Source organism: Ptychodera flava, unplaced genomic scaffold (assembly GCF_041260155.1).
Source record: "Ptychodera flava strain L36383 unplaced genomic scaffold, AS_Pfla_20210202 Scaffold_93__1_contigs__length_395732_pilon, whole genome shotgun sequence".
Lineage (NCBI taxonomy): Eukaryota > Metazoa > Hemichordata > Enteropneusta > Ptychoderidae > Ptychodera > Ptychodera flava.
Window position 1 is genome coordinate 177,978 of NW_027248415.1, and position 17,915 is coordinate 195,892.

The window sequence follows — 17,915 nt, forward strand, 5'->3', positions numbered from 1 at the left end:
GCACATCAATTTGTTTAACGGCACATGTAGCAGTATCATGTCAATTATTGAATTTCGTAATTAGTCTGATATGTCAAGAAATACTGCATCAAATTTCATGAAACTTGGTACAGATGTTAAGCTCACATTACGTTAACAGTGAAAAGGACATTTATTAGTGTTAAGTCAATTAATGTGTAATTGCATATGTAATGAACTTTCCTAATTAGAGTGATAATCCACGAATACTGCGTTAAATTTGATGAAACTTGGTACAGATTTCGATCTCATAGTGTTTTAAATACAAATCAATGACACTTAAGTGGTATCATTTATATATATAAATTACTTGCTAGTTTGCATTTACATAAGTGATTTTTGTTTAAAGGGTTAAGTGTCCAAAGTACTGCATCAAACTTTATGATATATGGTACCGGTGATAATCTGTCAGTGTTAGGATAGGATGCAAAAATGTTTTGCAGCATCCTGTCGATTAAGTACTAATTGATTCATTTTAATGACCTTTTGTAATTAGTACGGCGGCTTACATTTGTTTTATTTGCTCACGTGTTGACACACGTGAGCATATGTCGCAGCGATGTCTGTCTGTCTGTATGTCTGTCTGTCTGTCTGTCTGTCTGTGTGCTCAATATCTCAAAAACGGCTCATCAGATCAGAATCAAATCTGGTACATAGATTCAGTTTGCAAATGGCAAGAACTGATTAGTTTTTGGTGGGTGTGGCTTGCTTACTTTTTGCTCATTTGCATAATTGAATATATTTTAGAAAAAACTGATATATATTGACAACGACTGCAAACAATTTGATGAGATTCGCTACAAATGTTGATCACACCAAGATATATCAGCTTTGAAAGATATTAGGGGTGCCGTAAAAGATAATTACTAATTGCATGTTTAATGAAATTTCCTAATTAGGAGTATATATCTGAATTTACTAAATCAAAATTGACGAAACTTGGTATGCATATTGAAGATACTATGATTTAACCTTATTGAAAGTCATTAAGCATTTTTACTTCATCCAAATCCTAATTTGGATATTTAATGAATTTTGAAATTAAGGATATATATTTGAAGTTACATGACCAAAATTGATGAAACTTGCTATGTACATTAAAGATACTATGATAGAACATTATTAAATGTCATTCAGCATTTTTACTTCAGCCGATTCCTAATTTGCATATTTTATGAACTTTCCTAATTAGGGGTATTTATCTGAATTGACGATGAAACTGGCTATGTACATTAAAGATACTATGATAGAACATTATTGAAAGTCACTAAGCATTTAAACTTTAGCCAATTCCTTATTTGCATATTTAATGAACTGTCATAATCAGGGATATTTATCTGTATTGACGAAACCAAAATTGACAAAACTTGGTATGTACATTATAGATGCTACGATACGACATTATTGAAAGTCATTAAGCATTTTTACTTCATCCAGCTCCTAATTTGCATATTTAATGAATTTTTGAAATTAGGATATATATTTGAATTTACATGACCAAAATTGATGAAACTTGCTATGTACATTAAAGATACTGTTATGTAGGCTAACATTATTGAAAGGCATTAAGCATTTTTGCTTTAGCCAATTCCTAATGTGTGTATTTAATTAACTTTCCTAATTAGGGATACATACTTGGATTTATTTGATCAAAGTTGGCATAACATGCTATGTACATTGATGATTATACCAGGTTATACCAATATTGGAAGTCATTTCGCACTTAAGTTTTCATGTCAGCTAATTTATAGTTTGCATATCTAATGAGCTTTCAACGTTTGGAATATATAGTTTGAAGGACTTGAACAAAGGCAATTACACTTGCTATATAAAGTGGTGATACAATGATAGCAGTCAAAGAAATTAATTATTTTTATTTCAGCTAATTACATATTTGAATCTGTGGTGAATATTGTTTATTATGTTGATCATAATTATTTCAATGAAGTTGCAAACATGTGGCAAAGGTTCAAATTTACACATAACTGCAATATATAATGAAACACGTGAGCATTTACAGTTCATATCTGGTGTTTTCACCACCATGGAACTCATTTTTGACCATTAAGCCCCATCTGTATCGCAGTATTTTAAATCACAGACCTAATTAATGAAGAGGACTCTTTCCTCTCAGAGGACTTGTATTTAAAGTACAAGCGGGGACTGTGTCATTGTCAATGACGTGTTGTAATTAGGATGACGGCCTACATTGGTTATGTGTTTTCACCACCATGGAACTCATTCTTGGCCATTGAGCCCCATCTGTTTGGCAGTATTTTTATCACAGACCTAATTAATGAAGATGACTGTATCCTCTCTAAGGACTTGTAATGAAAGTACCCATTAACAAGTGGGGACTGTGTCATCAACGATTACTTGTTTTCATAAGTATCCGTCCCGTCAAAAAGCAGTTTCAGTGTTCAGAAATATTCTGGGAAATAAAAATGATGAGTTGCATGATTTCATTCTCTGAAGTTACTCACTGTAAATCTGAACAAAAGTATAATAATTTGCCACATGAACATCTTGACTTGGTAACTCTGAGGCTTGTCTTATTGTAAATCGAGCTCACTGAGGGCAATGAACAATTCCTATTACTTACATATTAGAGATATAGCAAGTTTTGTCAGGGAAATTATTTAACAGTTACCTGTACTGAGACTACTAGAACCTTGAAAAGTTAAATAATACTTTAATGTGAAATTCCAATATCATAATTGTTGTCCACATCTGAACTTTCAAATACCTATTTGAATCAAGTACATTTGTATCAATTATCAAACACCTATAAAAGCACAAATCAATTTAGTTTAGCATTGTAAAGAAATTATTCTCAGTTTTCTCATAGACTCCAATGTATAGTGAATCAACATTTCGGTGAAATTCCAAAATCCAATTTCTAGCACACATATAACCTTTAACCTTTAACTAAGTACTTTAAAATGAATTATCAAATGTCTATAAATACATAGATTTTGATAGTTTGTATTGGAAAAAAATATTCATAGTTTCCTCATAGACATCCATGTACAGTGAATCTAAATTTTGGTAAAATTCCAAAATCCAATTTCTGGCGAACACATCCATTTCTTACCACCCTAGTCTAATCAAGTACATTAATATTAATAATCGAGAGTACATAAATACACAGGTTTACCTATTTTTGTTTTGAAAAAAAATATTCATACTTTCCTCATAGACTCCCATGTATAGTGGATGAACATTTTCAGTGAAATTCCATAATCAGATTTCTTGTACACATAATATGCACCTTGAACCATCATATTCTAATCAAGTACTATTATGTTAATTATTGAACGTCTGTATATGCACAAGTATAGCAAGTTTTTCATTGAAAAAAAAAGATTCACAATTTTATCGACTCCTATGTATAGTGGGATGGACATTTTTGGTGAAATTTTGAAGTCAAACTTTTTGTCCACATACCAGTTGTAACAACCTTATTTCATTTAAGTACATTTATGTAAATTATCAAATATCTATAAATGCATAGACATAGTTTTGCACTGAAAAAGTATTACATATTTTCTCATAGATTACCATGTATAGTGAATCAACATTATCAACAGCTGATTTTCAATTAAATTCAAATATCAAATTTTGTACACACGCTTGCACAAAAATATTGCGATCCACTTGTAATTCTGTCCAACCCTTTGAAGGGTAATTTCAAATTATAGCAAGTCAGAAGGGGAAATATGAGCATTGACATCTTGTGAGTTTGTATGGAAGGTCATTTGAAAAAAATCTAAGATCTTTTTTTTTGGATTCTATCCCTCCATATCCCCCCAGGTGTTTGTGTTTGCAGCTTTAATCAATCAATATGTGTGTGTGTGTGTGGGGGGGGGTCATGACATTTTTGTCATCTTAAAAGGGGGGTGTTCATATTTTTTTGTACAATGGGTAGGGGTTCACTTATTTTGACTGATGCGCTGGAAGAATTTGCCGGCCCACCCACGGCTATAATAACTGAACGCTCCCTAATCCACACTGCTGCGAGGCGAATAAGAAATTTAGATTCCTTATTCGCGCTGCTGCGGGGCGAATAATACTCCTCGATCAGTGTATTTGAGGACATGATTGAGCAGTATTTCCCGGCTAAAAATTTCCATTCAGCAGAAAGTATTCGCATGATTCGACCCCGTTGTAAATGACCGTAGCTGAGGGGCCTTTTCTGTGTGTGCGCCATTTGTGTGGAACTCATTGCCACCAGATATCTGTACTGCAAGAAATCTTGAATCTTTAAACGTTGGTTGAAAACCTATCATTTTAACAAGTACTTCTTTTGACCTTTTGTAATGTTGCAGTTCATTATTTACTCGGATTGCTATGTGTTTAGTTTCTCGAACTGCTGTTGTTCTTCGATCGTTTTCCTGTGACGTATATGTAGTGCCCTTTTTGAAACCTTACATCATTAACATTTGATCACATAATTGAAGACAACCAGAGACAGAGAGACAGAGATTGCTGTATTTTTAATTGATTGATGATTGTCACATTTTCAGGAAGAGACTTCGATTATTCATGTGGAAGATACAAATGTTGGAAATTCAAAATCCCATCAACACGTCCGAGTCAAAGATTTGCGGAAAGGGGTCATGATAGAAGTTAAAAGTATTAATATCGTTTTCACGTACATGTCCAGTCATCATTAAGAAGATAGAACTTGTTTGATACATCATCGCTGTTTACTTTCATCTGGCATAACAATGCCGCCAAAACTTGCAAAAGCAGCAGGAGAGGGGGAAAAAGGCACAGGCTTACGAGCAAAATTTAAGCAGCTGGTCACACCGAAAAATAAAGAAAAATCAGAAACATCCATCTGTAAACGATGTGATGAGTTAGAAAGAGAAAACAAAAAGTTCAAAGATGAAAACGAGCGGATGGGAAATGACAATCATAAATTGTCTACCGATTGCCAAGAGTATGAAAGTAAATTGAAGAAAAACAAATTTAAGATAAATGAACAGCAACAAGAAATAAGGAACCTAAACATGCACAATGCTCGACACAAGAAAGATGCAGAGAGATGGAAGAAAGAACTGCAGAAGGCACAAAATGCAACTATTGAGAAGGAAAGGGAACTGATGAAAGCACATGATACGATAAAGGAGACACAGGAACGCCAAAAGGTACAGTTAAATGCTGTTCGAAAGAAGCAAGCACGGGAAACAAAAGCTAAGTGCAGCAAAGTTCTGGAATTATGTGAAGACGATTTGAAGACAAGTAGAAAAAAAACCGAAAGAATAGAGAAAAGTCTTCAAGTCGCAAACAACACTATAGAGTCTCAAAGGAAAGAGCTTGAAAAATATAAAGAAATTGAAAAAGAACTTAAACAAGTTATATCTAAACTTCAAAACTGTGTGAATGAAATTGAACAACAAAGCAAAACAACAGTACGCGAAAACGGAACAAGTTCACAAGTGGGAGACGTGAAAAAGAAAAAAAAGAATGTTCACACACAAGTGAAGAAAAACCAAAGGAAACGAAGTGAAAGACTGATTGAAACATTAAAGAGTCCTAGGCTTACTGTCACTGATAAATTGAAAACATCCGTGCACACTACAACAGATCTGAACAGGGCAAGGATGGATGAAATTTATGCAGCAGTTGGAAAAGAGACAAAAGGAAACGTGAGCCATCTTCAGACAGTGAACGCTGACACAACCAGCGAAGAGCACAAAAAAGTACAACAGTTACGTTGTGAAGGGGTTGAACCTGAAGAAAAGCAGGAGACGACCGTCAAAACTCAGAAGTGGAAGGAGGACCGACTATCAGTAAGTGTTGCCACCAAATATTGTTTCCTATTTCGATAAATAATCGCAAATGTCAACAAAAAGACACACATTTGTTACATTCAATGTGTCTTGAAATGTTTGATGGACTGTAAGGCAAAGTTTTTTGGAAACCCTGGCCCTCCCTCACGAAGCATGTGTCACCAATTAACGTATGCCATGTTGCACCAATTAACTGTAATAAATAATATTCATTTGCTCCAATTTTCACAGAACGCTGAGTCATCACCACATAAATCCTTCATTACTAACGACGAACCATCATCACTTACACCACCAAGACCAGAGGCTGGCCAAAATGCTTTACAGCGTGCCAAAGATACGACGATACTTCCACAAAGTGCCAACACATTACAGAAGCAGGCTGACGATAAAGACAATACGAAGTTATTAAACAAAGGAGAGATACAAGCTCACAACTCCACACAGAGATGCAACAAAAATGAATCGGCCCAAATATCGGTGGGTGAAGGACTCACCAAAGCGGGATCAACCGTAAGTAGCCTCCCAATCAAACCATACAAGCATGATATTGATTTCTAATTCTGTTCTTGGTGTAAAGTCTTGTGTGCATGTTGTAGAGAGCTTTGCCTCACAGTCCAGTCAACACGTTCAATGTTCGATGTGGTTTTATACAGATGAGAGTTGTGTGATTGAATAACATCTGAACTGATCAGTGATTTAGTGTTTAAATCTTCTGGGAAATCATAGATTTCTTGTAACTCTAATGTGCGATTTTGACCCGACGAGTGTAGAGCAGCATTCTTTTGCTCTGGTTCACCATTGGAAGAGGGTGTGAGATTAGCAATGCATAATCGGGGAAAATGAGAGAATGGTGCACATGTTTCTGAGGGCGCTGTAACCCATAAGCGTGGCAGATAGACATTTCCACCATACTCCCCCAACAGGCAGAATAATATCCCATATACGACTTCACACTATAGGACCAAAATGTTCAGGAGTCTTGGCCTCTTCAATATTGTACCAATAAGGGAGCCGTCATTATTTACGGTCTTTGGGTCGAAGGAATTACATTAGAAACTCCGACATTTCGAGTAACCCCCAAGCCAACCAGAATTAATTTTAGTACCCCTCTCTGACGCAGTAATTTTGACCGAACTCACCTTAATTTGGAAAAAATAATATCAATAAATATATTTGTATCATTTACGGACACAGTTATTGTAAAGACCTTTCAAACTCGTCTTACCCACCAGATTACCATCATTTGTCTCATGGCGGCTGAGAAAGATGAAACCCAGCGTTTCTTCTGCATGTTCATTGAAAGGGGCACTTTGCACTCCATTCATTAAAATTAGGGGGCAGACTTAACATTTTAGGGGCCAGTGTTAACGTTGATTTTGCCTTCCCAGGAAGTGCTGTATTCCCCAATATCATTACAATCGTCACCAAGTTAAGTTCAACTGCGTCGTGTATCATAGTATGTCGCATACAGCACCCTTACTATCATCGACATAATGATGTTTGTCAGCTTGTGATGTGCTCGGCTGCTCTCCATCCTCTGTCGATTTGTCACCTACAGGTTTCCCCGACTCAGAATTTGACGTATTTGTTCCCTTGGGCACGATTTTGTCCGACTTTTGGGGTTCAAATCCATGAAAATATGCGGTGATCAAACGATTACTTTTCATTGCGATCGAGATCCATCGTCACTGCAGCGTGTCTACATAATTCTCCAGCTGTGCTTTCAAACTTTACCACTACCAAAACATTAACATAGAAGTGCAGTATTATCCATGGAGACTAAACCACAACTACGTCGTTGGCTGTTCTTTTCGATGCGTATACTCCACACTATAGACGTCAACAAAGTTGAATGACAGGCGATATTTTGTCTTTTCCGGGGAGCATTATGATAAGAAACAACGACAAACTCACAGGTCACTATACTATGCACTTTGGTCAACATCGTATGGAAGTCTTTGCTTGCTGTGCTTAAGTGCGCGATTTCCGCGCTGTCAGTAATTTATTTTCAGGGCAGACAATGGGCCATTATGCATTCGATGGCTCGAGATGCGCAATTTGCGCAATTGCGGCAGTTCAGAGAAAACACTGGAAACCAAGTCAAATCAAAACATAGATACGTGCAGAGAAAACGAACAAAAGGGTGAACTCAGCAGTTAACGTTTAAACAAAATTTATTACAAAAATAAAACTAATTGCAAGTCAGGGATAGAGTACAAGCTTTAAAATTGTACAGACTACTTATCTCAGCTGGGACGGCAAAGCTCCAGTCTCAGAGTTGTAACAGTCAGTCGGATGAATGAACAGTCCTTCGGCTTGCAGGCTTGTAGTTGCACAAAGTCCACAGTATAAATCCAGCGTTGGCAGTGAAGGTCTTGAAAAGTCTTGAGAATGACTACTGCTGGAGTTTAGTAACACACAAGAGACACGATCCCAAAAGTCTGACTGGAAGCTGAGCACGTCCCTTTTATAAAGGCATATAAGAACAATCTAGAACTTTTTGACATGCTAATTACTGTTCTAAAATTATCTCTCTTACACAACTAATCAACTTTCCAGAACATTCCAAACATGACTAATTGAATTCAAGGTTGTGAGGTCATTAAGGGCAGTGACCTTGAGAATGTTCTAGACTAATTGAACTCAGGTCATGATGAGTGTGGGGGAAATGACCTACATAACACACCCCCTCTTCAAAAAAAGAAAATTTTTCAAAGAAAAATCTTTCTTTTACAAATGTAATCTTAAAGAGGATTTAAGTACTCAAATTTTGTTTTACTCTAAAGTAAAATTTCTTGAAAGTGAACAACAATAAACTCTAAATACGAGAGAGACAGTCTGCAATTAAATTGTCTCTGCCTTTGATATGTCTAATGTCAAGATTAAACTCCTGTAACATTAAACTCCATCTTAGCAATCTCTGATTTTTGCCTTTAATTTCTGTAGAAATACAAGAGGGTTGTGATCAATATAAACCACTATTGGCTGATTTGAAGAAGTAACATAAACTTCAAAATGCTGTAAAGCTAATATCAAAGATAAACACTCTTTTTCAATTGTAGAGTAGTTTCTCTGGGATTTGTTAAATTTGCGTGAAAAATAGCAAACAGGATGATCTACACCATGACTATCCTCTTGCAATAAAACAGCACCAGCAGCCGTATCACTAGCATCCACAGCTAATTTGAATGGCAAAGTGAAATCTGGTGCAGACAACACTGGAGCACTTTGCAGTATGGCTTTAAGTGTATCAAATGCCTGTTGGCATTGCTCTGACCAAACAAACTTTACTTTCTTTTAAGTAAGTTAGTCAAAGGCTCAGTAATTGCGGAGAAATTTGGACAGAATTTTCTGTAGTAACCAGCCATACCGAGAAAGCGCATCAGTTGTCGTTTGCAGTTTGGTATGGGAAAACTTGAAATGGCACTGATTTTGGCATCAACAGGTTTTACCTCACCCTGTCCTACAGTATGTCCGAGGTAAGTCACCCTCGCCCAACCAAACTCAGATTTGGCAAGGTTGACAGTCAACATTGCTTTACTTAGTCTCTCAAAGAACTTCCGCATGAGCTTGATGTGTTCCTCCCAGGTGTCAGTATACAGGACGACATCGTCAACGTAGGCTGCACACCCATCTAGCCCGGATATGACGTCGTTGATCATCCGTTGGAACGTTGCCGGAGAGTTCTTCATTCCGAATGGCATCACCTTGTACTGGAACAATCCGTCTGGTGTAACAAAGGCGGATATTTCACGAGCACGATCCGTCAGAGGGACTTGCCAAAATCCCTTCAGTAGGTCAAATTCGTCACATACTTGGCTTTTCCCACTCGGTCGATGCAGTCATCAATCCTCGGGATTGGGAAAGTGTCTGTCTTTGTTAAAGTGTTGACCTTTCTAAAGTCTGTGCACATACGATAACTGTGATCTGATTTGGGAACAAGTATGCACGGCGAACTCCAGTTACTTTTACTGGGTTCAATAAAGTCATTGTCCAGCAGGTATTTGACTTCTTCCTGGAGATATTTTGCTTTTGTTGGATTCAGTCTGTATGGATGTTGTTTTACAGGCTTACTGTCCCCAACATCAACGTCGTGATAGATGACGTTTGTCCTCGTTGGAACATCTTGAAACAGGTGTTTATATTCATGGAGCAGTTCTTTCACCTGTTGTTGTTGTTCTGGCTGGAGGTGTGCCAACTTTGTAGACTCCAGCTTCTCCAGGATTTCTGAGTTCTGAAGCTTGACCGAGCCCAGCTTTGAGTTTAGAGTATTTTCACTCAAGTCAGTTTCAGTATCACTATCTTCATAATGGTTTGAACTGACTGACTGCACTGACAGGCTGAGTTATAGTAGGATTATCCCTATCCAAATATGGCTTAAGCATATTTATGTGACATAGCTGTTTTTGTTTTCGCCTGTCAGGTGTTATTATGATGTATTTAAATCACTCAATTTCTTATCAATTAGGTATGGCCCAAAGTAACGAGCATGGAGTGGTTTGCCAGGAATTGGAAGTAGAACAAGAACTTTTTGACCTGGTTCAAACTTCCGTTTTGAGGTGCTTTATCATATTTGGTTTTCATTGACTGCTGAGATGACTCAAGATTTACTCTGGCTAATTCACATGCTTTAGAGAGTTTCGTACGAAAATCTGACACATATTGCAAAATATTCAGACAATCATCATCGTCTGATAGGAATTTCTCTTTAACGAGCTTAAGTGGGCCACGGACTGTATGTCCAAATACAAGCTCAAATGGGCTAAAACCAAGAGACTCTTGAATTGACTCTCTAACAGCAAAGAGCAGAAAATGAATTCCTTCATCCCACTGCTTCTCTGTGTCAAAACAGTAGGTCCTAATCATGTTTTTCAAAGTTTGATGAAATCGCTCAAGAGCACCCTGACTTTCTGGATGATAGGCGGATGACCTATACTGTTTAATGCCTAGCTGATCCATTGCTTGTTGAAAAATACCAGACATAAAGTTGGAGCCTTGATCGGACTGGACACATTTAGGGAGGCCAAATAAAGTGAAAAATTTGACTAAAGCTTTCACTATAGTCTTTGTCTTTATATTTCTCAGTGGTATGGCTTCTGGGAACCGAGTTGATGTACACATTATTGTCAGCATGTACTCATTTCCTGATCTTGTTTTTGGTAGGGGCCCAACACAGTCTATTAGTATCCTACTAAATGGTTCTTGAAATGCAGGAATTGGCTGTAAAGGGGCCTTTGGAATGGTTTGATTCGGCTTTCCTACCATTTGACATGTGTGACAAGTTTTACAGAAATGTGCTACATCCTGCCTGAGATTAGGCCAATAAAGTGACTGAGAATTTTATGATAAGTTTTCCTGACTCCTAAGTGACCAGCCCAGGGAGTTTCATGGGCCAGGCGCAATATTTCAGCACGGTAGGGCTTTGGAACCACAATTTGATGTTTTATAGCCCAATCGTCATCAACCAAAACGTCTGGAGGTCTCCATTTACGCATGAGAATACCAGACTTTGTATAATAGGAAACAGAGCTATCTGAAGTTTTACCTTCATCATCTAACCTGTCAAACAAAGACAAAATATCTGGGTCTTTGTGTTGTTCTGCAATGAGATTTGATCTAGAAAATGTCTGACTTTGGTCAGCAGAAGTTTTACTGGAAGTTTCAAATCCACGAGGGATAACGGAATGATCCGTGTCAAACACCTGACTGAGAAAGGTGTCATTTAAGTCAACATCTGTGACATTATTTTTGAGAGTATTTTGATTCTCGGAAGTTTTCTTTGACATGGCTCGAGTAATAGCACATGAAGGAAATAAATCGGGTATCTCTTGTTCAATTGGCTCTGGATCCTGATCTAAACTAGGATATCAGTCACAAGTGGATTAGTGATGACCTTGTCCCCAGCAAGGTCGTTTCCAAGAAGAAGGTGAATCCCTTCGAAAGGCAAAAAAGGCCTAATACCTAAAGTCACAGGTCCAGAAACAAAGTCCGAAGACAAATAGACATTATGGAGAGGAACAGGAATGTAGTCATTACAATCTACCCCCTTAATAAGAACTTTAGAACCTGAAAATGACTTTTCAGAAAACGGCAGGGTATCTGCCAACAAAAGAGACTGGGAAGCCCGGTATCTCTTAAAATTTTGACAGGGGTAGTGGAAGAAAAATCACTAGAAAGTGATATAAAACCATCATGAATAATTGGTTTGAAAATACCCATAATGCTATCTTGAGAAGAATTGACCTTGACCTCATTAATTGGGGATAAGAGGGGTTTAACCTCAGAAAATGTGTTCACACATTATTAGACTCTAATTGAGTTGATGAAGAAATAAAGCCGGTGGGCTTAGATCCACTTTGACCACTTTGACCTTCACGTTTTCTTCTCAATTTGAAACACTCTGACATTAAATGGCCGTCTTTCTTACAATAATTACAAGAAAGTGTACCAAACTGTTTGTCAGAAGGAGATTGAGACTTGGGATCTGATGATGTGGGAGTGTTACTTGAATTTGTGAACTGTTGTCATTTGATTTCCTACTCTCCTTTGAAAAATTCTTGGATGAAAAGGAGGAGTTAAATTTACCTGCATTGTTTCTGTAGGAAAGAACTGGGATGGTTTGCTGAGAAATGAAGATTTGTGGGTCAATGAATAATCATCGGCCAAACGTGCAGCAACCTCCAATGTATCTGCCTTTTGTTCATTGATAAACGTCTTGATGTCACTCCGGATGCACCTTTTAAATTCCTCAATCAAAACAAGTTGTCGTAATTTGTCATAATTCTGACTGACCTTTTCAGAAGAACACCAACGATCAAACAGTTGTTCTTTTGTTCGAGCAAATTCAACATAAGTTTGATCTTTCACCTTCTCACAATCCCTAAATTTCTGACGGTACGCTTCAGGCACCAACTCATAACCCTTGAGAATTAATTCCTTCACAGAATCATAATTTGAAGCCTGCTCTACTGACAACTGAATGTAAATTTCTCTGGCTTTACCCACCAAAGCACTCTGCAAAAGCATAGACCAGGACTCCTTAGGCCAATTCAGACTCTGAGCAATTTTCTCAAAATGGAGAAAATATTTGTCAACATCCTTTTCTTGGAAAGGGGGAACTAACCTGAAATGCTTAGTGATGTCAAACTTGTCTGAAGGGAAGAATTTTCCTGACTGTCCAAGCTCTAAACGTTTTATTTCTACCTGTAATCGCTGTTCTTCTAATCGCAATTCTTTTTCTCTCTGTCTTTCTTCCATTTCTAATCTTTCCTGCCTTTCTTTTTCTTTCTGTCTTTCTTCATTTGCAATTCTTTTTCTTTCATTTCCTTTTCTAATTCCAATTTCTTAAGCTCCAAATCTGCCTGTATTTCTAATTCTAATTTTTTGAGTTCAAAGGAAGACTCAGGCTCATAATCTTTTAAGGCAGACTCCTCAAAATGGCCAGAATTAACTAAATGTTTTGCAATCTTGAACTGTATTGCCGCTTGCGCATAGATCTTTTGACATCTACTTTAAGGAAATTTGCCAGTGCTATGAGGTTGTCTTTTCTGAGGGAATTAAATGTGTCCTGATCAAGGTCATCCATAAATTCGTCTGGCTTGAATTCCGCCATGATTGAATTTCGCTGAGTTCACAGTGTAAAGTAGTTTTGAAAAGGTAGGCAAAATGTTGTCAAACGGCTCAAAATATTCGTCTCCCGGACGAGCCCCCAATTTGTTACGTGCAGAGAAAACGAACAAAAGGGTGAACTCAGCAGTTAACGTTTAAACAAAATTTATTACAAAAATAAAACTAATTGCTAAGTCAGGGATAGAGTACAAGCTTTAAAAGTGTACAGACTACTTATCTCAGCTGGGACGGCAAAGCTCCAGTCTCAGAGTTGTAACAGTCAGTCGGATGAATGAACAGTCCTTCGGCTTGCAGGCTTGTAGTTGCACAAAGTCCACAGTATAAATCCAGCGTTGGCAGTGAAGGTCTTGAAAAGTCTTGAGAATGACTACTGCTGGAGTTTAGTAACACACAAGAGACACGATCCCAAAAGTCTGACTGGAAGCTGAGCACGTCCCTTTTATAAAGGCATATAAGAACAATCTAGAACTTTTATTGACATGCTAATTACTGTTCTAAAATTATCTCTCTTACACAACTAATCAACTTTCCAGAACATTCCAAACATGACTAATTGAATTCAAGGTTGTGAGGTCATTAAGGGCAGTGACCTTGAGAATGTTCTAGACTAATTGAACTCAGGTCATGATGAGTGTGGGGGGAAATGACCTACATAACAATATAGATATAAAGGTTCACCCGATAACCAGTATCGAACCATACAGTATTGTTTAATTTGGACGGGTATGGTTAATTTCAAAATGGTTATTGAACTTAAGTCAATTAAAATATATATTTCTGTGATAATAAAAGGTGAATTCACACGCCTCAATTTTGTTCTAGATCCTGTGCATTTCTACCTTACTCCCCCAACAGGTAGAAATATGTTCCCATAACCTGAAAGTGTTACTTCATACTATAGGACCAAAATGCTTAGAACTGTTTCCATTTTAATTTGAGCCTTTCCAGTCGAGATTGAGCCTTTTTATTGTTTTGGCGATTTTTTTAAACAGACGATGTATTTGAAGTGTATTGATCAATTCTGTTGTGTGCGGAAAGCAGTTGCACACATTTATATTTGTGACTTGCAAATCGGGCAATTATATTTCATTCTATGAGGTCAGAGGTTTGAATATTCACTGACAAGTATTCAGTCTCCATACACATGGGGATGACTGGCTTGAACATTCAAGCGAATGCATGTGTCGTGATATGTGGCTTTGAAATTCAAGTAAGTACAGTCCACTCTCTGAGTTGGCTTGAACATTCAAGCGAATGTATGTATTGAGATATATGGCTTTAAAATTCAAGTAAGTACAGTCCACTCAGTGAGTTAGCTTGAACATTCAAGTGAATGTATGTATTGAGATACATTGACATTAAAGTAAGTACAGTCCACTCTGTGGGGTCGGAGGCTTAAACTTTCAAGTCTGAACATTGAAGAGCGACTTTAAAATCCAAGTTCAATTAATTATACTCATTAGATTTAATGCTATAAAATTAAAGCCACTATCTTCATGGCAATACTCATAGAGATCTGAGTCTTCAACATTCTGGTGATCAGAATTAATTTTGATTAGAGACTATAAAAAAGTCTACAAAAAGATTATCTTTGCCTGTAAAAAACAACTACCGAGATTTGTATCGCCATCTATATGAAATGAAGGGACTCCTCTTTTTTATCAATAAAACAAATGTTCACGTTCTAAGTACAATTACACATCTTTAGTAGATATAATATATTCAATAACATTAAAATCTTAAAAAATACCGCAATTATACGGTGTCGCTCACATTTGATCAAAATTGGTACATACCATGATACTACAGTATGGGTACCAAGATCAACAATAAATGTTGTTTCTATCTGTTCAGTGCAGGAAAATTCTACGTTGATGTTATGACAATGATTTCTGCACAGCACAACCAGAAAAACAACAAGAATGACAGAAGTTTGACATACTGCTACAGAGAAATTGATGTTTTGATCAAAAAAGGGCAAATATTGTCCTAAAAACACAAATATTGAAATTTCACCACATTTTTTGCAAACAGCTTCTCAGCTTGTCAAAAGATGATCTGCAACATTTCGCGAAATCTATCAGCAATATAAATCACTGGGCCATAAGTAGTTACAGCACGCAATCTTATTTGCGCTAGTGATATGGATGTACATTGTATCTCAGACAGCGTCTAACTAAAAAAAATTATAAATCTGAAAATTTACTTAGTAAAAAATATTAGCACAGCTTTTCTCATTTGGAAATTTTTTTTAGAAATTTACAGTTGTAAAAAAAAATGTTCACAATTTCATTGTGACCACCCCCTCCCAAGATCTAATGGTCCGTCCCTTAGTTTGAGCAGGTCTGTTAATATGTAACAGTTCATAAACAATGACAGGAAATGACTACAGGTCAGTGGAGTATCCTGTTTCAGCCATTGGTATGCGACCACTCATGAACATTTGCAGAATTTCCCTTTTTCTTACCTCATTTGCACATTTTTGACACTGATGTGTTCATTTGAACAAATTCACATCTCAACCCTTACATCTACCTGTACACCAAATACTGAGACGGTAGCTTTGGCGGTATGGGAGCCTTTGTGTGTGACGGACATACATCCGCACATACCCACAAATATACAGACATGCAAATCAATTCAGCTTATACGATAACCTCACATTGGTATACCAAATGTGAGTAAAAACGAGCTACTTGTACAACAATGATGTAACCAATGTAATTAACTTATTTCATTTGAAATAATCTGTCAAATGAAATTGTTGCCTAAAATACTGGAATAGGGTCTGGCTGAATTTAACAACAGCAAATAAAAGGCTTTTGAAAAGAGATTATTTGACGAAACAAGTCATATAATATGGAGAACACAAAATCGATTGTTTGCATCTTTGAACATCTATTTAATTTCATCACAACTCAGCCTCTTACCCGAGGTGTATCTTCCAGCAAATGCTATAAGAAGACATGCATCCGTTTTCCAGTGTTTGTAGTAGACGTACCGTATTGTCTCGTTCGCGATATCATACGCTGGTACGTCCAAAAATGATGCGATCGGAAGGAAGAGGTCACCCTTATTCATTACGTGAGGTCATGATATTGGTTGAGTAATTCCCTTCTTACTTGTCAAGGCACTTGAAAGGGACTTTGGTATGTGTATTATATCAGAAATATTTGGCGACATGTGTTGAAGTACTTAAACAATTCATTCTGAACGCCACCAGAACATTGCAAAATTTGTTACGATGTTAGCAGTTTTGAACAGCATATTACATAATAATATAATAGACACATCAGATAATGATCTCCTAAGGTTAATCAGCGTTGACATGTCAGTGAGATATTGTTCGTTTTATTTCTTCTTAAGCGTACGATGGTATTCTGCCACATTTTGTAAAGTTAAATGTAGAAATGACATGTACAATAGGCAAAGTACACACATCTCCATGTTGTTTCCATATTCCATGCAGTTGATCAATATATGACGTATATGTGATATCTGCTCCTTGAAGAACCTGAACCTTCCCAACAACTAGCTTCCTTTTGACAAATGCTGCAACCATGACATCGATGTTCAGTTGGAAATCTTGTCTGTTGTCTTTTGTGTTTATTTTGTATTTCCTTGAGTATTTCCCTGTGAATAAAATTTTTCCAAATGCTTGCCGTTTAATGAGTGTCAATTAAGGCAGAATAATAATAAATATATCTTAATATTAGCAATTATCATTAATTAATGAGGGGGAGGGGTTGTGACTATGATGTCTTCGCTAGGTTACTGGCTGCTTTACTTTGAGCTTGAATCCGATCAAAAGTCTACAAAAACTGACATCATGGCACTTTGCCCTTATCACTTTTGGAGAACTCTGTTAAGTATATTTGAGTCACTATGGGAAGTCAAACTGACAAGAGGCACGACCACGTTATTCCTCTGGGCAAGTATAAAAATGAAATAAAGCGGCCTAGTGCATTTACTGTTTTCACAGGCATAGCAGCTATGATGGATTTTGTTCCAGGCCTCTGTGTGTGTTTGATAAATTTGGTGCTCAATCTTTTCTGTTGAAAAAATTGCTGACGAAAATTTATTGTGTATATACCACACGTAATTGTATGAGACAAAGTGGAAACAAAATCACTGACGATTTATATTAAATTTGTACATTCATAAAACATGGGTCACCTTACAATTATCATTTTACTTGATAGGTTTAATTCAAACTGGCTGATTTGTAATGATTACTTTATTGACAAACACGGTTCAAAAGTTGTGAATTAGTAGTATCTGAATGTGCTCTGTCACATTATGACTTGTTAAAATTACCTCAGAACACATCCTCTCTTTCTGTAGCAGGTCTGCCATAGCAGCCATTTCTTCATCTGTTGTTGCAGGTGATTCTTGTTCCACTTGCTGATATTTCTGAAGTACTACAAATCGCCATATAGGCATATCACCTGGTTGTACGCATGTGGA

General features: G+C 36.9%; 1 protein-coding gene across 1 annotated transcript in view; it reads left to right on the top strand.

The window, feature by feature from the left end:
• The first annotated feature begins 4,748 nt into the window (after positions 1-4,748).
• Positions 4,749-17,915, top strand: part of LOC139129117 (DNA ligase 1-like) — an 81,310-nt gene continuing 68,143 nt past the window's right edge. Inside the window, exons 1-2 of the mRNA XM_070694769.1 lie at positions 4,749-5,816; positions 6,048-6,329. Of these exons, the coding sequence (XP_070550870.1) occupies positions 4,749-5,816; positions 6,048-6,329 (1,350 nt within the window). The remainder of the gene's footprint in view (positions 5,817-6,047; positions 6,330-17,915) is intronic.